The following is a 25,471-nucleotide window of genomic DNA, read 5'->3' on the forward strand; positions in this document are numbered from 1 at the left end:
GAACTTTCAGCCCCACTCCTTGGTCTCTTGGGAAGGGGAGATTTAGTCAATAATCAATTCTGCCTACGTGATGAAGCTTTCATAAAAATTCTAAACACTGGATTCAGAGAGCTTTCAGGTTAGTGGAACACCTTGGGAGGCTAGCAAATCATTGAACATGAGGAACGGGTAATGGCAACACCTGATTTATATGTGGAAAATCCACACACTTGGTGTCAGAAGTGTTGAGGATAGAAAAATTTTTTTCATTTAACTATATTTATGCTTTTTGGTAGAAAACAAATGCCCCTCAGTATTACAGAAGATCACACTATCATTTACTATCTCTGACCACTTTCAAGTGACTTACTCAAGTATTAAATATTAAGATAACTGCCATGATCACACTTTAAAACATTTAAAATCACTTTTTAAAAAAAGTCAAATTCACAAAAAAAGAGTAAGAACATGGTTACCAGGGGCTGGGGAGGGGAGAAAATAGGGAGAGGTTAGTAAAAATATAAATTTTCAGCTATAAGATGAAGGATGTGTGATGATCTAATGTGAAAAACAAGGTGATTGTAACTGGTAATACTGTACTGTATACTTAAAATTTGCTGAGAAAGAACTTAAATGTTCTTAACACACACCAAATAAAAAATAAATAATGTGAGGTGAAGGATGTGTTAATTTACCAGATGAGGGAATCCTTCACAATGTGTACATATATCAAATCACTACAATGTACACTTCGAATATCTTATAATTATAGCCAATAAAGCTGAAATTTTAAAAAAACCTATGTCAGTGATATCCAACTGTTCAATTACATGGTGGAACTAGTGTCAGTGCTAAAAATATACTCTTGAAAAGTAGTAACAGGAATAAAAATTCAATATAACCTCACACTAGGAAGTGAGTTTCTATTTATAATATATGCAATTTATTAATGTATAATATACATAAGTTATAATATATGTAATTAATTTATAATATATGTAAATTTGTTGCTCAGAGTCTAATGCACCCAATGTTATTCTCAATCATATGCAAAAACTGGAATAAATTGTGATTTTTGAATTATTAGAAATCCTTGGGGATGCATTCCTTGCATAAACTACTACCAATCCTGCAGTTTCTAAATTGCTAACAAAGACCTAAGGACCATCATCTACACATTACTTTGAAATGGCTAAGGGATATATGGTCTAATCAACTTTAGTCTTAATAACTACTTAATAAGCCCTGTAAGTTTGTTTCTCTTAACTGTTCAAGTATCCACTAACTAAAAGTCTGAAGTTAGTCATAATACCTAATGTTATCTACCATTATCTTCTACAAGATAATGACTAAGAATCAGAATCTGCAGTTGGACTCAGGTGTGCATCATAACTTTAAGCAGTTTGTCTAACAAGGTTCAGCTAAAAATAGGTCTCTTTTTCACATTTGTATAATGAGATCATACAGCACACACCTCTTGAAGTTGTTTTGAGAATTAAGGGATATAACTACAAGTGCCTACAGCAGTGCCTAGAACACCAAAAGCCCTGGTTACATGTTAGCCATACGATAATAACAATTAGTATAAAAGAAGAATTTAATGAAAACCCTGTTCTAAGATCTAGTATTTATTATTCAGAGAATATCATGATAGTTAAAAAAATTTCTTATTCTCTTCCTCTTTCTCCTAACTCTCTAATTATGGACTCCCTGTTCAAATTTCATACCTGCAATAATGACAGACCTTCTTCATTAGCTCTGTGCTGTGCTCTTTCCATTTTCAGTAGATTTGACACGTTAGTTAAATCTTTCAGCTTTTTGGGAGGTACTTTAAGGGTTTCACATAGTTGAAGCAATCTTAGGAATAATAAAAAAAAATTATGTTTACTTTTTTAAGAACTATTTTTATTTTGTTTTGTTTTGTTGTGTTTTGAATTGTGTTTGCTCCCATCTTTTTTCTGTCCTCATATTCTCAAGGGCTATCATATTCTTTTATTAACAGTAGCTAACATTAGCAGTGACTCTCCCATTAAAAAGCCATGACACATTATCTTTTAGCCTTTTGAGTTATTAAGATTTACCTCAAATCATGTGGCACTTAAGTTGTTTCATGAAAGGAGAAATTTCTGTTTTACACACTAATCAATTTTATTATATATATTTATATAATTTCATTTTTATATAATTTCATTTAAATATATTTTAAAGATATTTATTTATTTATTTATTTGTGAGAGAGAGAGAGAGAGAGAGAGAGAGAGAACGAACATGAGAGAGGTCAGCAGGAGAAGCAAACTCCCTGATGAGCAGGGAGTCCGATGTGGGACTCCAGGATCATGACCTGAGCCGAAAGCAGTCGCTAAACCAACTGAGCCACCCAGGCGCCCTCATTTAAATATATTTTAAAATAAAACATTCCTTGTATCTTCTGAATATATTTCCTAGACTATTATAGCACATAATTCTATCATTGATTGTGAATAGCTGGTTAAGAGATGAAACACTATGCTGTAAGTCATAATTATGACACTGAACTCTATATTTTAGTTGTCTTAGATAATATGACCAATGAAAAGAAACTCTGTATTAGTTACTCTAAAAATGATTTTAAAGATAAGTGAGTCCCACAGAGTTTAAGGCAAATAAAATGTTAAGATTAAAGTGCTTTGTTTAAAAGTATAATCAACATGTCTATGACCCAGCAATTACACTACTGGGTATTTACCCCAAAGATAAAAATGTAGTGATCCGAAGGGGCACCTGCACCCCAGTGTTTACAGCAGCAATGTCCACAATAGCCAAACTAGGGAAAAAGTCCAGATGTCCATCAACAGATGAATGGATAACACAACGGAATATCATGCAGCCATCCAAAAAAATGAAATCTTGCTATTTGCAAAGACATGGGTGGAACTAGAGGGTATTATGCTAAGCAAAGTAAGTCAATCAGAAAAAGACTATCATATGATCTCACTGATATGCAGAATTTAGGAAACAAGGCAGAGGATAGCTGGCATAGAGAGGAGAAAATGAAACAAGATGAAACCAGAGAGGGAGACAAACCATAAGAGACTTAATCTTAGGAAACAAACAGAGGGTTGCTGGAGGGGAGGGAGGTGGGGGGGATAGGGTGGCTGGGTGATGAACATTGGGGAGGGTATGTGTTTTGGTGAGGGCTGTGTATTGTGTAAGACTGATGAATCACAGACCTGTACTCCTGAAATAAATAATACATTATATGTAATTTTTTAAAAAAAGAAAACAAAAAGAAAACTGCATATTAGTCAAACTAAAAAAAAGGACAATCAACATGAATAGTGTGCAATATTAAAAGTTAAGGAATCCTCTCTAAATATGTAAAAAAAGGAAAGAATAGAAGAAAAAATAAAAAGAAAAGAAAAAAACAAATTAAAAACAGAAAAGTTAACAAAATATAGCAAGGTTATAAAATCTTCCTTCAAACTGGGTTGATTAGATTGCCAATGGAAACTAACCTATCACTACCCTCACTGGTAGCAGGAAGCAATACAGCTTTCCTAAAAGCTTTAATTCTTAGATTCCAGGAGGAAGAGATTAAGGAGGAAAATCTAAATTTGGTTGCTTCTTCTTAATAGCAACATTTTGGGGTTCTCAAAAACCCTACTATTTAAGATGCAGGTATAAATAGTGGAAAACAAAACTCATCTTTCTAGGATCTTACTCAAAATATTATTTTTTGTAAAGAAAAAAGAAAGAAGCAGGTAATATAAAGCTGTACCAATCATAATTTTCATCAAACTGTTGGGACAAACCTCAGTAATCCAATCATTAGGAAGGGCATCACATTTAAGAATAAAAACTTGTAAGGCACCTGGGTGGCTCAGTCGCTGAAGTGCCCAACTCTGGATTTCAGTTCAGGTCATGATCTCAGGGTCCTGGGATCAAGTCCCTACGTATGACTCTGCACTCAGCATGGAGTCTGCTTGGGTTTCTCTCCCTCTGCCCATGACCTCTCTCTCTCTAAAATAAATCTTTACAAAATAATAATAATAAAAACGTGTGTGTATAACCATTCCTAAGAGGGATAAGTTCTTGATTTCTTAACTAAAATAATGATCCATTTATGAACAATTTCTTCTAAAAGTTTATCAAGTTAAATCTGTGAAAGGGTCACTCACTATTCTACATGTTGTAAACAGAGGTTATATTTGCAGAAATCTTAAAAAATCTTATTAAAATAAAAGTGTTACATGAATACATCAGCTACACCTAAACATCATTCATAACATTTTTCTATTGGGCAGACTCATGATCAGACAAACAAAACAGGGTTGCTAGTCAAACAGAATGGGTTAGACACTACAGTTTTTAGAGAAACATACTTTAAGAAAGTCTGCACCATAGAAAAATGTTATGAAAGATGATTAGGTGTTGTTGACATAGTAGGGTGTATTCATGTTACACTTCTATTTTAATAAGATTTTTTAAGAATCCTGCAAATCTAATTGTACTAAAATATTCTCATTTATACACCAAATATGACTTATTTGTTCTCTATTAAGTCAATAAATAGCTACACTTTTATTATGTATTAGCTTATACACTGGCTTTTTAGTACACTCCTTCCCTTTTAATATTAGACTGTCATTCCCATAAGCAGGTTGCAGGTCCGCTTCTAGCAGTCCTTCCTCAATCTTCCTCAATCTCTTCAATCTCTATACAAACTCCCCTTCCCCTCCACCCTTTCTGTTTTGTTATTGTTGAAATTATAGTTAAAGTAAGGAGAATTTTTGCTCAGACTTCCCAAGAAGTCTACTAGCTCTAGTTTACTAGACTAGAAATTAGTCTAGACTAGACTAGAAACTAGTAAACTAGACTAGATTAGAAACTAGTCTACTAGTTTCAGGCAAACCTGAAACTAAGATATGAAAAGAAAAAGTTGGGTGCCTGGGTGGCTCAGTCAGTTAAGCAGCTTTGCTTCTGCTCAGGTCATGCTCTCTGGGTCCTGGGATTCACTCAGTGGGGAGCCTGCTTATCCCTCTCCCGCTGCCTCTTTCCCCGCTCATTCTCTCTCTCTCTCTCTCCAGTAAATAAATAAAATCTTGAAAAGAAAAGGAAAGAAAAGAAAAGAGAAAAGAAGAAAAAAGAAAAGAGAAGAAAAGGAAAGAGAAAGAAGAAAAGAAAAGAAGAAAAGAAAAGAAGTTATGCAAATAGTAGTCACTGATATCTTTGGCAGCAGCGTGACTTTAAAAGCACTTGAAAAGAAACTTCCATTTGTGAATTGCCACAAGATGAAGATCAGTAATACCCTGGAAAATTACACTTGCTGCTTATGAAAATAATCTAATATAATATATGAAGTGAAAAAACAGTAATGGAGTAAATCTCAGATAAGAATGGTAAACCATTAACTTCAAATTGCTAAAAATGAAGACGGAGTTAAAGTTGACAAAATATCTTTTCAAATCCCAATATAAAAAAATGAACTGTAGAAGTAGGCATTTGTGATTTTCAGACTCATTTTTTTAATAAATTCTCTTAACTTACTTCATAACTGCATGCAGCAGCAGTTTAGAATATATATTTTCAAGTCATTCACCTTCTTAAAACAACAACAAAAACAACAACAAAACCCCAACATGAAAGAAAAAATTTCTTTTTTCTGTCTGTTCTGGTAACATAGGAACAGATCAGACTTTCACTAATTTTATTTTAAAAGTATATTTTTATATTTTATAAAAAAATTCTATTGCATAACTATATTACCTTTTCTTCAGATAGTTAAGATGATACTGAACTTGTTCATTTTCTCTAACATTATTACTCAAAATTGCTCTAGAAAAGAAAAAAAAAAGATTGAATGAATACTAGTTTGAAACACAGTGAATATGTGTTTACTTTTTCCCCTGCTTTCTTTCAAGTGCCCCTCCTCGCTAGCCAGGCAGAATTAACCACTTTTTATTTTATATCAAATACACTTTCCTCCCCAAGTTTTATTCCTGATTTTACTGAGAAAGCCTCTAGGATTTTGTCATTATGTAGAATACTTGCTGTAGGCTCCAGATAGACAATCTCTGTCATATTAAGGAAGCATCCTTACATTCTTGTTCTTTAAAGAGTTTTTTTGTTTTGTTTTGTTTTGTTTTGTTTTATTCTTAAATAAGGAATTAGTATTGAATCCAGCAAATGGTTTAGAACAGATATTAAAATATCACATTATGTTTTTCTAGTTTAATCTGTTATGTTGTTTTGACAGTTTTCCTAAAGTAATCTTTGGGTTCCTAAACTAAATTTTATTTGTTTAGTGTTAATTATTCTTTAGATATACATTTGGATTCTATTTCTAGTTTAGTAATTCTACATCTATATTATTAGTGAAAGGGGTTTAACAGTTTTCAGGGTATGTATTTGTACATATATTCTATTTTTTCAGGTTTTGATATCAGGATTATAATTTTACGTAATGAAAATAGCTTGCTACTATTTTATTTATTTTTGTTTCACACATTTATTTATTGAAATACAATTTTAAGCAAAGGTACAATCAAAGTTCTTATTACATTCTATAATTGTAATTAATTTAGATGAGTTCAGCTTCTTGATGGCAGAATCCTGTCTTATTTTCTTTGATCCCCACTATGGTAGCTTGCATATTAAGTGTCAACTGGAACTCAACTTCTTAAAGTAGCCCTAGTGACAGAACAAGTTTAAAGTTTACAGGTAGCAGGTCATGCAACACAGACTTCACTTTTCTTTTACTGATGGAATCCTAAGCTTCTGAAATTAACAATGACTTCCTGCTTAAGGCTAACAGCATCAAAAGACATTACATTCTTCAGAAAAACACCTTATCACCATAAAATAAATAATGACATTTAAAAAGAAATGTTTCTAAGGAAATATGTTTCTATGGGAAACAAATTAAGTAGAGATCAAGGGCGAAATGGAAAACTTTCATACTTACATTATTACTGAATCCATCATAGTTTGCAAATGCTCTCTACTACTCTTTGAAAGAGGCTGCCAGGTTTTTCTCTTGTTGGATGTTATCCTAACCTGTTTTAGATTAGTATGCTCTGTTTGTCCTGTTACTGGTAAAAGAAGAGACTAGGTCAACCTTGAAGTTTTATGTTTTTACTTAAAAAGTGCTTCAAGTATAAATTTATTTTAAAAAGCTAATAGAAGTATGAGAACCAAAATATTATGAAACTGCATAAACTGTTAAATTTCCTTTTTATTGCATAGACATACTATGCCAGGTGTTGAGCATGATTATGCTGTCTAATGTTATGTTAACTAAAATACTACTAGCTGATTGCATATACAAACCCAAGGCAATTCTAAATGAAGAAGCAGGCTACAATTATTAGGATTCAATATAAAAGTCTGATTCCCAGAAATGACCTAAATTAAAGAGCTTCACTAAGAAAACTAGAAAGCTATTTCTACCAAACACTGAATGGCAACTGGAACAAAATATTCAGGGTCTACTTAGTTATTGGTACTGTTCTACTTCTAAGGGATAAACAAAGGAGATACACTATTGGCTCATATTACGATTAGTTTTGGAGAGAAGGGAAACTAAATAATTATCATTACAGGTATTCAAAACATTACAAAAGAAAAAGGACACTGTGAACTATGGATGTATAGCTTCCTAGCTTGGTGTTGGTGAGGAGAGAGAGGGAATTCCTAAATGAAGTGATGCCTAAGAAAAGATGACCACTCCAAATTAATTTACTACAACAAAAGTAGACAGTAGCCCCAAACTAATCTATGCAATAGTGGTAGGACAGAAGTATATGTTTTAAAGAGAAATCAGTAGGTGTGTCTATATATCATAGATCAGTAATAATTCAGATTGTGGGACACTTTGATTTTTCTCTAGTACTTATCAGTTTAGAACCTTACTCAATATTTTGCTTGAGGTGGTAAGTAAAATTTCAGCTGACCAAAATTACTGACTAACCAATATTACTTATTCTTGCAAAAATGAGAATATAGCTTTATTACTATCTTTTGCTTTTTTTAAAAAAAAGATTTATTTATTTGAGACAGAGAGAACACATGTGGGGTGGGGTGGGGAGGGAAAGGGAGAAAGTCCCAAGCACACTCGCACATTCCTCACTGAGCGCAGAGTCCACGTGGGGCTCTGACCTCATGACCCTGAGATCACAAACTGAGCCAAACCGAAGGTCAGACACTCAACTGACTATGCCACCCAGGAGCCCCTACTATCTTTTGCTTTTGTACAACTCATAAACAAGAAGCTGAGAATTTTTTCATGAATACAGGCAGCTTGAGACAGACAAATAAGATATGGAAAATAAATACCTTCAATAAGCAGATGCTTTGGATTTTTATTCTTTGCTGTGTTTCTAACCTAGAAAAAAAACATGCACACATAATTAAACATCAGATAAAAAGACACTGCTTTTGCAATATATTTGTCATGTATGTTGAAGCGTATTCATATATCTTCTGGCTAGACAGAAAATGTATATTGCCACTTTTACAGAGAAAGGGTGTGTATTTCACAGGCAGAGGATATACTAAAACAATTTCTGGACAATGGTAATAATGTACAATAGAATTCCAATAATTTTCTTTTTAAGATTTATTTTTATTTATTTTAGAGAGAGTAAGAGAGCTCACAATTGGGGGTAGGAGCAGAGATAGAGAATCTTTCTAGCAGATTCCCTGCTGAGTGCAGAGCCCTACTCAGGTCTCGATCCCACTATGCAGGAAACCATGACCTGAGCCAAAATCAAGAGTGGAATGCTTAACTGAACGAGACGTCTAGGTGCCCTGTGTCTAAGAATATGTTAAAGAAATCTTCAGTCATTCTGCCTATGATATAGTGTTATATACTTTACCTGCAAAAAACACAGGCATTGCCTAATATAGGATAAATCACAACAAAATTTTTTACATTTTAAATATTCTTTTGCGAGAGAGGCAAAATTACAGCAGAAAGAAGCTCATTCCTCCCAAGGTAATTTTTCTGTTAATAAAAACCTCTTCTACCAATTGACAGATTTCAAGTAAAGTGTACACACTTTACTCCTAGTCTTCACATTCAAACACCTTAGCAATGTTCCATGTCCCTCTCCTCAATAAAGAATTCTATACTCAGTATCTTTAGAAATTGAAATAAACAATTTTCATCTAAGAATTTTTATAAATTATGTTGCAATAGCTCCCACATAATGATATGAATTACTATAATTTGTACTCAAACTGACCTTTAGTCTTCACATATTCCTCAAATGACATTTTTAATCAAAAAGGTCTGAAAGATTAACTCGGTATTTTCATTACCTTTTTCCCTGGTAACTCCACTTCCTCATCATCAATTTTTCTTTTTGGGTTTCTTTTTAACTGTTGAGACCTTTTCTTGGAAGAACTTGCTTTGCTAGACATCTTGATCTAAACAGAACAATTATAACAGTGCTTCAAAAAAATCTGTGAAGATAAAAAGGACACAAAAATAAGTTTAAGCTTGCCGAATATTTTGTTAAAAAGAACTATGTATAGAGACACCTGGGTGGCTCAGCCAGTTAAGTGGCTGCCTTCAGCTCAGGTCGTGGTCATAGGTTCCTGGGATCTAGTGCCACATCAGGCTCTCAGTGCTCAGTGGTGAGCCTATTTCTCCCTCTGCCTGCCATTTCCTCTGCTTGTGCTCACTCTCTCTCTGATGAAAAAAAAGAAAAAAAGAAAAAAAAAAAGAACTACCTATAAATGTTCCAAATATTCTTTAAAAAAATCATAATGAAAGTTCTGGGGAGGTATTGTTTTTAGAACATTTAAACATATTTTAAAACAAGTATCATTGCTTATTATTAAAGTAAATGTATCTAATTCAGTTTCATTCCTAGAAATTTCTTCTATTTTTATGGCTTTTAAAAAATCATGTGAAAGTTCTTTTGCATCTCTTACTTTATACTCCCCCATACAATAACATTATCTCCATGTTTCAATCCAAAAAATGGAAATATAAAATATTAAATTATTTTACTCTGGTCACAGATAATATTAACTTGAATATTAATACTCAGGTCTTTTTATTTTAAGCCTAATAGATTTCTCATTCGACTTATGCCAAAGATGAAAGGTGATAATCTTTAGGATCCACACTACGAATCTATGCTATGGATATTCAAGTGGAAAAGTCACTCATAAGAATTTAAGCTAAAACTTGCCATTGCATTTTTATTTATTTTTATTTTTTTTTAAAGATTTTTTTAATATATTTATTTGACAGACAGAGATCACAAATAGGCAGAGAAGCAGGCAGAGAGAGAGGAGGAAGCAGGCTCCCCACTGAGCAGAGAGCCCGATGCGATGCGGGGCTTGATCCCAGGACCCTGGGATCATGACCTGAGCTGAAGGCAGAGGCTTTAACCCGCTGAGCCACCCAGCGCCCCTGCCATTGCATTTTTAAAAAGCACAGAAGTATACTGATTATTCTGTCCTTCCACAAATTACAAAACAGGCACAGAAGTGTGAATGTTGTCAATGACAACATTTAAAATGACTCCTTTTCCATATCTAATAGTCCTTTATCACAAAATTCATTATTGTTAAAAGGAACAGAATAATAGGATGTTTATTCTTGCATTAGACCTTAAGGAATAGAAAGCTTAGAAGTTATACTGTAATACATGGAGGGGTGTGTGTGTGTGTGTGTGTGCACACGTGCGCACACGTGTGTGCATATGTACAGGCATACCTCAGAGATATTGTAGGTTCTGTTCTAGACGACAACAATAAAGCAAATATTGCAATAAAGTGAGTCAAATGAAATTTTTTGTTTGATTTGTGTGTAAAAGTTATGCTTACATTATACAGTAGTCTACTAAGTGTGCAATAGTATTATGTTTAAAAAATATACATAAAGCTGAAAAATGCTATCATCTGAGCTTTCAGCAAGTCAATCACTGATCACAGATCACTATAACAAATATAATAATAATGGAAGATTCTAAAATCTTGCAAGAATTCCTGAAATGTAACAGACAGAAAGTCAGCAAATGCTGTTGGAAACATGGAGTCAAAAGACTTGCTGATGGGGGTGCCTGGGTGGCTCAGTGGGTTAAGCCGCTGCCTTCGGCTCAGGTCATGATCTCAGAGTCCTGGGATCAAGTCCCACATCGGGCTCTCTGCTCAGCAGGGAGCCTGCTTCCTCCTCTCTCTCTGCCTGCCTCTCTGCCTGCTTGTGATCTCTCTGTCAAATAAATAAAATCTTAAAAAAAGAAAAAAAAAAGACTTGCTGATGATTGGGGTGCCTGGGTGGCTCAGTGGGTTAAAGCCTCTGCCTTCGGCTCAGGTCATGATCTCAGAGTCCTGGGATCGAGCCCCACATCGGGCTCTCTGCTCAGCAGGGAGCCTGCTTTCTCCTCTCTCTCTGCCTGCCTCTTTGCCTACTTGTAATCTCTGTCTGTCAAATAAATAAAATCTTAAAAAAAAAAAGACTTGCTGATGTAGGATTGCCACAAACCTTCAATTTATAAGAATCAAAGTATCTGTGAAGTGTGATAAAATGAGGTATGCCTGTATACACACACATACATATATGTAGTATATACATTTTATACACACCCCCCACACATATATATGTTTTCTAAGCATATACAACTAGATACATACCAGTCACCATTCCTTTTCTAAAAATTCAGAGATAATTAGATTAATAATTTATATATGCAGATTGAGAGACAATAAAGGAGATACTTTGGATAAATCTATTTCTTCAAATTTTGAAAGGTAAAATTTCAACTTTTTTTTCAGTAACATTAACGAAAATAGTGGTAAATAATTAATTGAAAGATCACCAACTATACTTGGGGACTACATGTAAGATCAGTTACAAAAAGCCCTGGTAAATTACACTTTACCCTGGTCTTGAACAATGTGGTACTTTACACCCAGCCTGTGTTATATTCCCAAGATGCCTAATTCTTTCAACGTGGCATCCATGCCCTTATTCTTCCCTGACTTAAAAACCAATCCACATGACAGTTCTTGAAGGGCTACCATACATATAGCTGTACAGGTTGTTCAATGAAGAAGGTGAGGCAGCAAATGAGGGCTGAAATTTAGTCCTAACTCCATTTGGTAGATTAAAAATGCTGCAAATTCCTTTTTATTCCTGTTATTGAGAGATGGAGACTATGTCCTTTTATCTTAAATCTTGGCAGACTCTGTAGCTGTTTGAGCAGTAGAATATGGTGAAAATGATTCTGGACCAGTTTACTGGCCTAAACATGAAGAGACCAGCAGCCGCAACACGCTCATGTTTGGAGTATTTGCTCTTGGAACCCAGCTACCATGCTATGACGAAGGCCAATATGTAGAGGAACTAAAAGCCCCAGCAAAAGCTCCAGCTGAACTCCCAGCCAATAGCTAGTACCAGCTTGCCAGCCTGGTACATATACCTGAGCCAGTATGCTACAGCTGACCTTGCATGGAAAAGAAATTAGTCAGCCCTACCAAACAACCAAAGTTGTTTCTGATTCCAAATTCTGGAACAAAATAAATGACTTCTTTTTAAATTAAAAAAAAAAATTAAAAATCCTTCCCCAATACCTACGATACAACATCCAACTCTTTACCATGCCATTTACAGTTCTTAACAATCTAGCTCTGCCTGGTGTTCCATATTTCTCTCACTACTCCTTGTAAGACTCTCTCTCTCTCTCTAGCTAGATTTGATGATTCTCCAAACACACGTTGAGTAACGCATACACTATGCTCTCTACCTGAACTGCTCTCCTTTCCTGTCTCTGCCCACCCTCTCAGAGCATGAGCGGCCCGCTCTCCATGCCTCCTAACCACTCCACTCTACTCTAAGTCTGTGGGTGCTTCTGGTGTCTAACTCTCACCTGGCACTTATTTATAGTTTGGTTCTATTAATCAGTTTTTCTTGGTACTCTTTATTCAATAACCTGTAATTTAGTGCTACTCTAAATATGACTCACAAACTACTATTGTCCTTTTAAATATAGAAACTGACAGTATTCATTTAGAAATTTTTATCGTAATTTGGCAACAATTTTATGTATGCTGCATCTTATTATAAAATAATTGGGTTTGCTTTTTTCTTTTTAAATGTCATTTTCCCAGTAATTTTTTTTAAAAGATTTTATTTATTTATTTGAGAAAGAGAGAGTGAGAGAGAGCATGAGAGGGGAGAATGTCAGAGGGAGAAGCAGACTTCCAGTGGAGCTGGGAGCCCAATGCCGGACTCCATCCGGGATTCCAGGATCATGACCGGAGCTGAAGCAGTCGCTTAACGAACTGAGCCACCCAGGTGCCCCAACCCCCAGGAATTCGTTAAAACAAAGCAAAACAAACAACTCACCACTTTTTTTTTTTTTTAAGAAATGTTTTATGTTCACATCAAAATTAAGCAGCAAGTATAAAGAGTTCTCACCTACCCCCTGTACCCCCTCATTATCCCAACTTTCTCCACTACCAACCTCCCACACCAGAGTGGTACATTTGCTATAATTCATGAAGTTCCACTGACATATCCTACCGCCCAAAGTCTATAGCTTAAAGTAAGGCTTCATTCTTGGTGTTATATACTCTATGGGTTTGACTAGCAATTAATTTTTAGTTGAATTGTACAAAAGAATCAGTTGTGGCTGATTAAAAATTAAAGAAAAAAAGGTTGGTCCTTTACTACCGGCAATACAAGATGCAGCATTTTCATTCATACCTACTTGAGGCAATAAACCATAGCACAAATAGTTTCTAAAGCTTGATACTATCAACATTTTGGATGGGATAACTCTTTGTTGTGGAGGCTGTCCCATGAACTGTAAGGTGTTCTGCAGCAGTTCTGTTCTCTAGTTGCCAGTACCCTCCCTTCCCCAAGGTGTGACAACCCAAACATTATTAAATGTCTCCTGGCCTTAAAGCACCTCAGATTGAGAACCACTGCCAAGAGCAAGTCAGGGATAAGGATAAATGGCTTGATTCCAAATTCTGGCTCTGCCGTACTACCTTAGGCAAGTAAATCTGTTCAATTTCCCCACTGGTAAAAGGGGTTAAAGTTAAAAGCACCAACATTAAAGGCTTTTGTGAAGCTAAAATTTTGTACAGAATACATAAAGTGCCTAGAACAACAGTTAGGACATAGTAAGAATTCAATAAATAGGAGTCAAAATTTTCTATCACTACCCGGCCAGTTGTAGAGGAACTAAAATAGAAATTTTAATGCAAATGTAAAAGGGATAGACATTTTACCCTGCTTTAGATCCACAGGAAACCACAACCCGGTGACAGTGGGTAGAGACAGATATGAAAACAATTACTATATAAAGTTATATATTATGTGAAAAAAGTTATAAAAGATGAGTGAATGACTATCTCAAATTGATGTGTATGTGTGTGTGGGGGGGTAATGATATATGGTACTCAGGAAAAAAAAAAAAAGTAACACGGAATTACATTTTTAAATATTTAGCCAGAAGGACCAAGAATGAAGTATTTAAGAGAAAGTAGCAAAAGCCAGATGGCAGAACAGCGGAAAAGAAACTGTTCTGTTCGGGCACAGGGAAAATTCAACGAGACTCGAACGTGTATGGGAGTAACCGACAGAAACAAGATTGGAATGGTAGTTTGAGGCCAGACTATGTACTACAGCAAAGAATTTACTCCTTAGTCTGTAAGAAACAGGGAGGCATCCTAAATTCTCTTAATTTTCTTATCGGCTTACTGAAATAAATGGGAACCAAGTCGCTCAACCTAGGCCTCAATGTAAGCACACGGAGCAAGCACCAAGTTTGGCAAAACACAAATAACGCGATGTTTACCTCCCGATACATGCCTCGGGCTAGCGACGCTGCCGACCGCAATCACGTCAATGCCCGAAGACACTAACCTCTAAGGCTGCACTTGGCCTCACTACGGGCGGCCGGGGGAGATTAAGGGAAAAGAACCGGGATGAGGATGATCTGGGGAAAGGAGGGAAGACCCCAGGAATCAGGTGCGGGGCTTCACTGCCTCCTCGCGAAATCAAATACTTCAATCCTTGGTCCCGAAGGGCAGATCTGGAAAATCACCTCACCCTTCTGAGATACAAGCCGGGGAGTCGGCCACAATCGCGTTGGCCACAAAGCCCATGCCGCAAGCTGGACCCACCAGCAGTTTAAAAGCTTTCACTACTCACCGAAGACGCCTCTTCAATCCTCCAGGGAGCTACTGTGAGACCAATTCCCGCCCAACCCTTTGAAAGCGAAGGAGGACAGAAGTGGGCGGGTAGAAACCGGAAGCAACTGTGGGGAGAGGCGGGCATCTCGTTACAGCCCTAACGTCATCAGAAGCGCGCCATGGGAGCGCGATGAGATTGGCTGCGGGGAGGGCGTTGTCGGCCTACGCCCCTTGACTCCTGCGCCGGCTTTTGCGCAAGCTCAGTGGGGAGCTGGGCTGTGTGGATCTCTCCGTCGCGGGGTTTGGGTCTTCGAAGTCCAGCCGACTTCTCCCGCAGCCGACGGCCAAGACAGGTCGGCCAGTGAGTAAGACTGTGCACCTCGGGATACGTCGGTCCTTCAGTTCTCTCCATTCTTCTGGCTCCTCTCTCCCCACTTACTCTGTCCTCTGAGCCTGTCCTATTTCTCTTGCCAGCTTCCATATTTAGCTTCCCACCGTGACGGCACTCAGCCCTCCTCTACCTTCTCCTTGGATTTAGATTCTCCACCGACCCCTCACTTTTACCGTGGTGTATGGGAATTGGGAAGTACTGCTGGAAAGAAGATCCGCCTCAGAGGCCATGTCGTCATCCTCCCTGGTCACCCCAACACCCCGAGGTTCCGCTAGGCAGAGTGGGCTTGCAAGATTACACAAGGGTGCTCTGGCTCCACAGCCGCCTCCGCTCTAGGCTGCGGCTCTTGTTACTGTGAGGGTTTTTTTGGTAAGAGGTGGCAGGACTGAAGGTGACTTTCTGTATACAGGTAGAGGTAAGGGTGAGAGGTGAAATAGGAAAGACAGGTCTAAATTGACATAAAACTAAATTACTAACTTCTGTTTTATCTTGAAAGAGCTCAAGATGTTGTCATCTCCAACCCACACTGGCTGAACATTGGAGGTGGCTAACCTTTCCTGCAGTATTAATGTGAAACCACATTATTTGAAAAGTTATTTGATTCAGAACTGTAGGTATTTTACCCATATTTTGGGGGACCGTGGGCGTGAGCTTCATCATTATTAACACATTCTAATCGTCAGTAACTGTATTTTTTTACATTTTGCTTCTTTGGATACTTGAAGCATTTTCATGGATCTTCTGAGAAAATTCAGAAGTCCTGTTGCTACCAACAGTAGTTGTGTTCTTAGCTAAAATGCTATTTTCAGCCTTTCTCAACTTGCCATGTGATTTTCCGGAAGTCACCTAGTAGAGGGCTCTTTCCTATCACTTGTCCAGATTTGGGGAACCAGTATTTTGTGAAGATGAGTGTAATATGTCCTGTCTACGAATCTAACAAAACCACTGTAATTGTTCAGTCATGTATCATTTTTCTCACCTACTTTTTAAGCTAGTACATGTAGTTTATGCTTGCAAGAAGATGGATGACAAGGACCCCATGGATATGATAGAATAAAAATCATAGTAGCTTTAAAAGAGTAATGGCAATTGTCTTGTTGTATTTCTGTTTAGAGTTTGTTCTGTGCACTTTTTACCCAGTTGAACATATTGCATTTACAGTGTTTTATCCTGATTCTTTTACTGAATACTTTTTTGAGCCTATCTCCTTTTTAAACTATGCAGAACATATTTTAAATTTGACTTAGGTATAATATATTTACCGATAAGTGTACATATCACAATTGTACATTTTGATGAATTTCCACAAACTTAGTACATCTTTATAATTACCATTTAGATGAAGGCTATCACCCCAAAGCACCTCTCACTCCCTTTCTGTACTAGCCATCACAAGTAACCACTCTTCTGACTTCTGCCATTAAAGATTAGTTTTGTCTATATATTTTAATTTAAAATATATTTTAATAGCTACATGAAAATTCTATCACTTGTATAGACTATTCACTTATTCCTACATTGTTAGATATTGAAGATGTTTCTAAATTTTCTTTATTACAAGTAAAACTATAGGAAACTTTTATTTTTACACAGTAACTTTCTTAGGAGTGTTGTTCCTCAGTGGAACGGCATAATCCATTCTGACACTTTTTGTACATACTACCAATTTGCTTTCCAAAGTAGTAATGGCAGTTAATATTCCCACCAATGGTTTATGTCTTTTGTTTCATAATCCCCTAACAAATGTTGGGTATTCTTATGTTTCTTTAAGCTTCATTAAATTGATAGGTAGGAGATGGTATGGAAAATGCAGGTTTTTTTTTTAAAGATTTTATTTTATTTATTTGACAGAGAGAGATCACAGTAGACAGAGACAGGCAGAGAGAGAGAGAGAGGGAAGCAGCCTCCCCACCGAGCAGAGAGCCCGATGAAGGACTCGATCCCAGGATCCCGAGATCATGACCTGAGCCGAAGGCAGCGGCTTAACCCACTGAGCCACCCAGGCGTCCCTGGAAAATACAGTTTTAAGCTCACTTTACTTGTTACTTTATACATTACATGGCATGATGAATATATTGATAGAATTTGCATCTCAAAATCTTTTAAAATACCAGGCTCTATATGTTGAGGCTGTATGACTCTGACATTTATTTAGTAATTCAGATGAAGAATGGAATTTTGTTTAAGTTTCTTTATTCCTTTATTTCTCTGGATCTTAATTTCTGTATCTGTAAAATGATGAAATCAGACCTAGTCACTTAGTGTAACACTGTGCTAGTGATCAGGAATATACACTTCTAATGTCAGATCAGTGTATAAACTAGCAGAAAAATATATACATATATATTTATATAAAATTTTAGACATATATTTGTATAAATATAAAATGCATCTTAAATATATTTCATATAAACATAAAAGAACAATGTTCTAATATATTGTAGTGTGGGAGATGACAGATGTGTAAACAGAGAAATAGTGCTGTGGTACAGATTACTGAAGAGCCCATTTAGCCCAGCTTGTGAATTCAGGGAGAAGCTGTGAATATATTATTTAAATTCAAGGACTCTTGAATGCTGACTCTTCTGTGTCTTAGTTTCCTCATCTGTAAAATGGGGATAATATTAGTACTGGTCTTGGTAGTGGCATGAGGATTAAAATTGCTACTCTGTGTACAGTTCATACAGCAGTGCCGGGCACATGGACAACCCTGTGTATTGGAGATGATGCCTTAGCCACATTAGCCAAAGAAAAACATTCTAGGTAGATGAAAGAGCAAGTCACAGAACTTTGATATATGCAGGGAGCGGTAGGTTATACAGTATTTCTAGAACAAAATGTATAGAGGACAAAAGCAGTTATGAGTCTGAGAGGTACGCAGAGATCAGGTCATAGAGGCCTTGAATGCATATTTGTCTTGTTTGCCACTTTTTTCTCCAGCACCCAACACAATGCCTTTCATAAAACAGGTGTACAAATATTTTCAGTGAAAAAATTAGGAGCCTGTATTTTATCCTGTACATAATGCAGAACCTTTGAAATGTGAAGTGTGAACTGTGACATGGTCATATTTGCATTGGTGTCAGTGTGTGGAATGGATTAGAGGGCCTAAGACTCTCCAGTAAAACCAGTCAAGAAAGTATTGAGGAAGAAGACTAGAACAATGATAATGGTTGTGGGGAAGAGGGGCCAAAGTTCTAAAACATCAGGTATAGAAACCAGAAAAGGAGAAGGGATGAAATAATACTAAAATACTGCCTTTGTTCCCTTCTCACCAGTAGTTCCCATTTTGCCTTTTGTAAATACATGTATATTCTGCTTCTTTTTCTAGGCCAGTTCTTGTTCTTTTTGAGTGTTTTTCATGCTCCATCATGTTGAGGGCTAAGACTCGGCTTCTTTTACTTTCACCACACCACCTGAAGCAGCTCAAAGAGTCACCAGGATCCAGGCTTATGTGGCGGCGACTTCTGCATCAGCGACAACCCCTTCATCCAGAATGGGCTGCCCTGGCTAAAAAGCAGTTGAAAGGCAAAAACCCAGAAGACTTAACATGGCACACTCCAGAAGGGATCTCCATAAAGCCTTTATATTCTAGCAGGGATACCAAGGATTTTCCTGAAGAACTTCCAGGAGTGAAGCCATTCACACGTGGACCATATCCCACCATGTACACCTTTAGGCCCTGGACCATCCGCCAGTATGCTGGTTTTAGTACTGTGGAAGAAAGCAATAAGTTCTATAAAGACAATATTAAGGGTGAGATTTTAATGCAACACATAGTATTTTATAATCATTTCCTGTTCTTGGCTTCTTTTGAAGGGAGACTGTTTAATCTGTTTAAAGATGATAGTCACTTTATAATTTTGTAGTCAAGACTATACTTTGGAAATAGATGAATGTTTTTCAACTTCCGTGGTCAAAAGGATGGGTGAGCCAGATTAAGTTGTTAAATTCTTAAATGCCAACAATCAACATGCAGGTTATGGGGACATGTGGGTGGCACAGTCAGTTGAGCATCCGACTCTTGGTTTTGTCTCAGTTCATAATCTCAGGGTCTTGAGATCAAACCCTGTGTCAGGCACATTTTGCGCTCAGTGCGGAGTCTACTTAAAAAAGACTCCACCTCACTTAGTGTAACACTGTTCTGGTTATCAGGAATATATACCTCTAATGTCAGATCAGTGTATAAACTAGCAGCATCTCCCCTACTCAAATAAATAAATAAATAATAAATCTTTAAAAATTGCGTATTTAAAAGGAATTAGGTGAAATTGTATGATAAAAACAGACCTTGGTTTTTTCTTTGAGAAGCTTTTAATTAACACTGTTAATATAGGAATTGAAGGGGAAAATGGCTTAAAAGATGCCCAAATAAAGTAATAAATGATAATGTACAAATATATTCAGTGCAGTCTGGCATTCTTGTCTCAGAAAATTATATTAACTACTATTTCTTCTATCTGGTCTGTATTAAAATCATGTTGTTTGAATGCTAAATTTGAGGATTTATAAATTTATATTGCACATGGAGTATTGATCTTATATTTAGTCTAGACTATTTTAGTTTTTGGCATGGTGTTCCTAATTCTGTTTCCCAAAATATTTGAAGAGCCAAGACATCTTGTTATTACCATATTAAATACAAAAATGAAAATAAATAAGCATACCAAATTATGTTAAGTATTTGTAAACAGCCAAATCTTTTCAAGAATCTTAAAAAATATTTCTTCCTGAAATTGTTAAGATAAGGGCAAAATAGGTGAAGGTGATTAAGAGGTACAAACTTTCAGTTATTCAAAAAAAATGCTAAGTTAAAAAAGTCCTCAGACCTGAGAAAAGTGAGATGGTTTATATTTTCTGTTCTGCAACTAAATTTGTGCATTTTACCACATGGGAAATAGCTTAGGAAATGAAGTACTTTTCATTAATTTGTTTTGACGTGTATGAGTATGAAAATGTCTGTTATAAAAGTATACAATGATGAGATGAATCAACACTTTAGTAGTGTTAATGTAAATCAGTTTGCTTTGATGTCAGCCTCCTTAATCCTAATTGTTTTTCTTTATGTATTTAGCTGGTCAGCAGGGATTATCAGTTGCCTTTGATCTGGCAACACATCGCGGATATGATTCAGACAACCCTCGAGTTCGTGGTGATGTTGGAATGGCTGGAGTTGCTATTGACACCGTGGAAGATACCAAAATTCTTTTTGATGGAATTCCTTTAGAAAAAATGTCAGTTTCCATGACCATGAATGGAGCAGTTATTCCAGTTCTTGCAACTTTTATAGTAACTGGAGAAGAACAAGGTGTACCTAAAGAGAAACTTACTGGTACCATCCAGAATGATATACTGAAAGAGTTTATGGTCAGAAATACTTACATTTTTCCTCCAGAACCATCCATGAGAATTATTGCTGACATCTTCCAATATACAGCACAGGTATTTTCTGCTTCTTATGGGTTTTGCTTTATTTCTTTGGATGTAGGAATTTTTTATAAAATATCATAACCTAATTTGAATTTGATAAGTGAGTCTGAATCATAGTTTTAGTATAAACTTTAGTATGAAGGTTTTATATGTATGTGTGTTGTTGTTTGTATTTTTTTCCTTTTAATGTACTCATTTTATACTCTTGTTATCTATAGGAATCTGGGTATTAGACATTTACTGTATTTTCTTTATTAAAATTTTTATCTTCTGATAATTGTTAGAATCAAAGAGGGCTCATAATTTACACTTTCTTATTTCTTTCCAGAATTCATACTCAGTTATGAAGTATGCATTGGTGCCAGACAGTAGGGGATCAAAATATCAGCTTAGTATGATATCACTTGTATCTGCCATCTATAGTGAGGTCCCTGGTATTTCACCCCTGAATTAGGTGGGAAAAGAAGGATCTTATAGTGTTCCTATGTTAATAGCAATCCCTCTGAGTAATTACTATGTATTTTCCCCCATCACTTACATTTTGCTTCTTGCTGGCAATGCTCTCCTTTTCTTAACTTACCTTGACGTTAGACTATATTATTTCACAGCAAAGGCTCAAGCTCTCCTCCACCATGAAACTTTTTTTTTAAATCTCTTTTACTTCTTATAATTTCTGTTGTCTCAGAACTCTTGCAAGCATTGCCTACTCTCCTCATTGATATTCAGCCTTTATGCTTGGCAGTTTTATTGCTTTTCATAGATCTCATTTGCCTATGTGAACTGTATTGTATGGAATTCTATATTTTAATCCCCCTTTTCAATTTCAAGAACGTATGCATAGGATTACATTTTGCAGCATATGACAAATGCACATACACAAATAGTAGCTTAAACTAAATAGGAATCGATTCTCTTTCATCTGAAAAAATTTGGAAAGTAGGCTGTCAAGAGCTTGGTTGTATGGTAGCTCCATAGTCATTAGGGTTCCAGGCTCCTTTAATCTAGCTTGTCCTCTGTTGTTAGTATGCCAGTTTAGGGTTGAGGAATTGGGTGGGCTGGATGTGTTTGTTTGAGGTGGCAGAAGGACCCAGCTCCTCTGATTTAAGGTAAATTTCCAGAAGGAAGAAACCCTAATCCCAGTTGTATTTCAGTGGACACCCATAGTAGTGAGAGATTAAAAGTACAGTCCTTGTACAGTGGCACTCTGCATTTATGGTTCAGATGTTACAGGAGGAGAGTGGAGAATTGAGTAGCTAGTAGCAATTTGTACAGTTTGTGCTGTTATGTACTTTGGCATTTCACCTTGCGAAAGCTCCTAATGTCATCTTTAAGCTCGAAATTGCCTTATATAATCCTTCACATAAGTGATAAAAGTGCAGGTTTCATATACTGATCTAACAATGTTATACTGAAGAACTTTGTGAACTGTCAACCTTTATATATTTTTTTAATTCAATTGTATCAAAATACACATAACATAAAATCTACCATTTTCACTGTTTTGAAGTGTACAGGTCAGTGGCATTAAATACAGTCATACTGTTGTGCAGCCATCACCACCATCCATCTCCAGAATTCTTTGCATCTTGCAGAACTGAAACTCTGTACCTATTAAATAATAACTCCCCCACCTCCTCTCCCTTCAGCTCCTAGAAACTATCTTTCCACTTCCTAGCTCTGTGAATTTGACTACTTTAGCTATCTTATATTAAGTGGAATCATACAATATTTGTATTTTTGTGACTGGCTTATTTCATTTAGCATAGTGTCCTCAAGGTTTATACATGTTATAGCATGTGTCAGAATTAACCTCCTTTTTAAGCTGAATAATATTCCAATATTCCAGTATTTCTGTTATTTTTAAAGAAATTTTGCTGGACTCCTCTCTATAGAGAAGCACCTGTTTGTTTTATTGCTTCTTATTTATAAATTGCATATACTCAAGTAGTCTCTGAATTCCATGGAATTCAATCCCCTTATTGTTTTTGCTGTGGAACATTTTTTAGGTGCTTTTGGTTAATTATAAATAAAATATTCAAAATATAAATTATAGATCTATAACATATATTAGCAACAAGTAACACTTACTACATGCTGGCATAATGCTAAGTGGTTTAGGTGAATCCTCTCATTAAATCCTACAAAACTCCATGAGGAAGGCATAATTATTATTTCTATTTTATACTTTAGGAAACCAAGAAATAACAAGGGTGAGAAACTTGCCTAAAGTCATATGGCTAGCTAAATGACACAGCTAGATTTTGATCATTCTGACTCTAGAGCCCATGTTCTTTATTACCATATTGATTTCAGTGAACTAGTTTTTATTATTTGATGTTTGGCCAGCTCTTGGGAAGGATAATAATTTGGGGGCTTGTCAGAATATGTGTGATATGTACCCTACCTAATGAAAAGTTTTAGGAGAATGCTGGAAATACCATCTTCTTTTTCTCAACCTTTTTTATTTTGTTTTTCTAAGTAATCCCTGTACCCAATGTAGGGCTCAAACTCACAACCCCAGATCAAGAGTCTCATGTTCCATCCACTGAGCCAGCCAGGTGCCCCCTGAAATACCATTCGCTTAGTGATTTTGGTAGAAAAAACCTGTCCAGGATAGGCTTAGCATTAAAAGTCAGAAACTTATTTTTTATTTTAGGCGAAATAAGTCAGTCAGAGAAAGACAGTTACATGATGTTATTGATATGTAGAATTTAAGAAACAAAGCAGAGGATCATAGGGGAAGACAGGTAAAAATAAAATGACGAAATCAGAGAGGGAGACAAACCGTGAGAGACTCTTAAGCATAGGAAACAAACTGAGGGATGTTGGAGAGGAGAGGGTTAGGAGGCTGGTGTAACTGGGGGATGGACATTAAGGAAGGCCGGTGATGTAATGAGCACTGGGTATTATGTAAGACTGATGAATCACTGACCTCTGTCTCTGAAACAAATACATTATATGTTAATTGAATTTAAATAAATTTTTAAAAATGTCACAGTAAATCAAATTGAAATCTTTGATTGTTAAGCCATGTATTTTATCCTGCTTGTTTCAATATATAGTACTAAGTACTAATCCTTAAAACTATAGTACTAAGGATTGAATCATTTTCTTTCTCCCTCCCCCCCGCCATGTACTTACTCATCTTCAATGACTTCATTCAAGTATGGAAATAAAATTTAAATTTATATATCTTCAGCAGATTAGCCCAGAGTTAGGAGATCTTAGGACCTTGTGAGGAGTCATTGGTTTGGAATTAAAGATGTCTTATTCAGTTCTCAGACTAAAGGTTGCATTCCTAACCTCAGCTAACTAATTTCAGAATTTAAACTTTGACTCTAAAGAATGGTTAGTGCAGATTCTTTTTCACTAGAAAAATAAAACAGGTACAATTTTTTTTTTGGCATTCAGATATTTATGTTTATTAGAAAATACAGAATTTTTATGAGGTCTGTGACATTTTACTTTTTTTTTTTATTTCTTTTCAGCATAACAGAATTCATTGTTTTTGTACCACACCCAGTGCTCCATGCAATACGTGCCCTCCTTAATACCCTCCACCTGGCTCCCCCAACCTCCCACCCCCTATTCCTTCAAAACCCTCAGATTGTTTTTCAGAGTCCATAGTCTCTCATGGTTCACCTCCCCTTCCAATTTCCCTCAACTCCCATCTCCTCTCCATCTCCCTATGTCCTCCATGTTATTTGTGATGCTCCACAAATAAGTGAAACCATATGATAATTGACTCTCTCTGCTTGACTTATTTCACTCAGCATAATCTCTTCCAGTCCAGTCCATGTTGCTACAAAAGTTGGGTATTCATCCTTTCTGATGGAGGCATAATACTCCATAGTGTATATGCACCATATCTTCCTTATCCATTTGTCCGGTTTGGTGACCGTGGCCATTGCTGCTATAAACATTGGGGTACAGATGGCCTTTCTTTCACTACATCTGTATCTTTGGGGTAAATACCCAGTAGTGCAATTGCAGAGTCATAAGGAAGCTCTATTTTTAATTTCTTGAGGAATCTCCACACTGTTCTCCAAAGTGGCTGCACCAACTTGCATTCCCACCAACAGTGTAAGAGGGTTCCCCTTTCTCCACATCCTCTCCAACACATGTTTCCTATCTTGCTACTTTTGGCCATTCTAAGTGGTGTAAGGTGGTATCTCAATGTGGTTTTAATTTGAATCTCCCTGATGGCTAGTGATGAGGAACATTTTTTCATGTGTCTGATAGCCATTTGTATGTCTTCATTGGAGAAGTGTCTGTTCATATCTTCTGCCCATTTTTTGATATGATTATCTGTTTTGTGTGTGTTGAGTTTGAGAAGTTCTTTATAGATCCTGGATATCAATCTTTTGTCTGTACTGTCATTTGCAAATACCTTCTCCCATTCCGTGGGTTGCCTCTTTGTTTTATTGACTGTTTCCTTTGCTGTGCAGAAGCTTTTGATCTTGATGAAGTCCCAAAAGTTCATTTTCGCTTTTAAAACAGGTGCAATTTTTATGATGGTTCATTGACTCACTA

The 25,471-nt window shown here is 36.2% G+C and overlaps 2 protein-coding genes across 6 annotated transcripts in view; one reads left to right on the forward strand and one right to left on the reverse strand.

Moving 5' to 3' along the window:
- Positions 1-1,430: 1,430 nt before the first annotated feature.
- On the reverse strand, positions 1,431-15,203 carry CENPQ (centromere protein Q). 2 transcript variants are annotated; one of them, XM_032861967.1, is made up of 6 exons: positions 15,137-15,203; positions 9,280-9,423; positions 8,293-8,341; positions 6,923-7,049; positions 5,725-5,793; positions 1,447-1,836 (listed from the first exon to the last, which is right to left on the reverse strand). In XM_032861967.1, exons 2-6 carry the CDS (start codon positions 9,379-9,381, stop codon positions 1,701-1,703), a joined length of 483 nt encoding a protein of 160 aa, XP_032717858.1. In that variant the 5' UTR covers positions 9,382-9,423; positions 15,137-15,203; the 3' UTR covers positions 1,447-1,700. The 2 variants fall into 2 exon arrangements, with proteins under 2 accessions (XP_032717859.1, XP_032717858.1); XM_032861968.1 differs by lacking the exon at positions 5,725-5,793 and having other exon boundaries at positions 1,431-1,836.
- Positions 15,204-15,428: 225 nt separating this feature from the next.
- The window catches only part of MMUT (methylmalonyl-CoA mutase), a 31,301-nt gene continuing 21,258 nt past the window's right edge, over positions 15,429-25,471 (forward strand). For 2 of the 4 annotated variants that reach the window (XM_032861969.1, XM_032861973.1), the window contains exons 1-3: positions 15,436-15,478; positions 18,840-19,264; positions 20,583-20,950. In XM_032861969.1, the coding sequence (XP_032717860.1) occupies positions 18,880-19,264; positions 20,583-20,950 (753 nt within the window). In that variant the 5' untranslated portion in view covers positions 15,436-15,478; positions 18,840-18,879. Of the gene's footprint in view, positions 15,479-17,986; positions 18,049-18,839; positions 19,265-20,582; positions 20,951-25,471 lie in introns of those variants that run through there. The other 2 variants (XM_032861971.1, XM_032861970.1) reach the window with 2 other exon arrangements.

Source organism: Lontra canadensis, unplaced genomic scaffold, assembly GCF_010015895.1.
Source record: "Lontra canadensis isolate GAN:19392208 unplaced genomic scaffold, GSC_riverotter_1.0 scaffold23, whole genome shotgun sequence".
NCBI classification, from domain to species: domain Eukaryota; kingdom Metazoa; phylum Chordata; class Mammalia; order Carnivora; family Mustelidae; genus Lontra; species Lontra canadensis.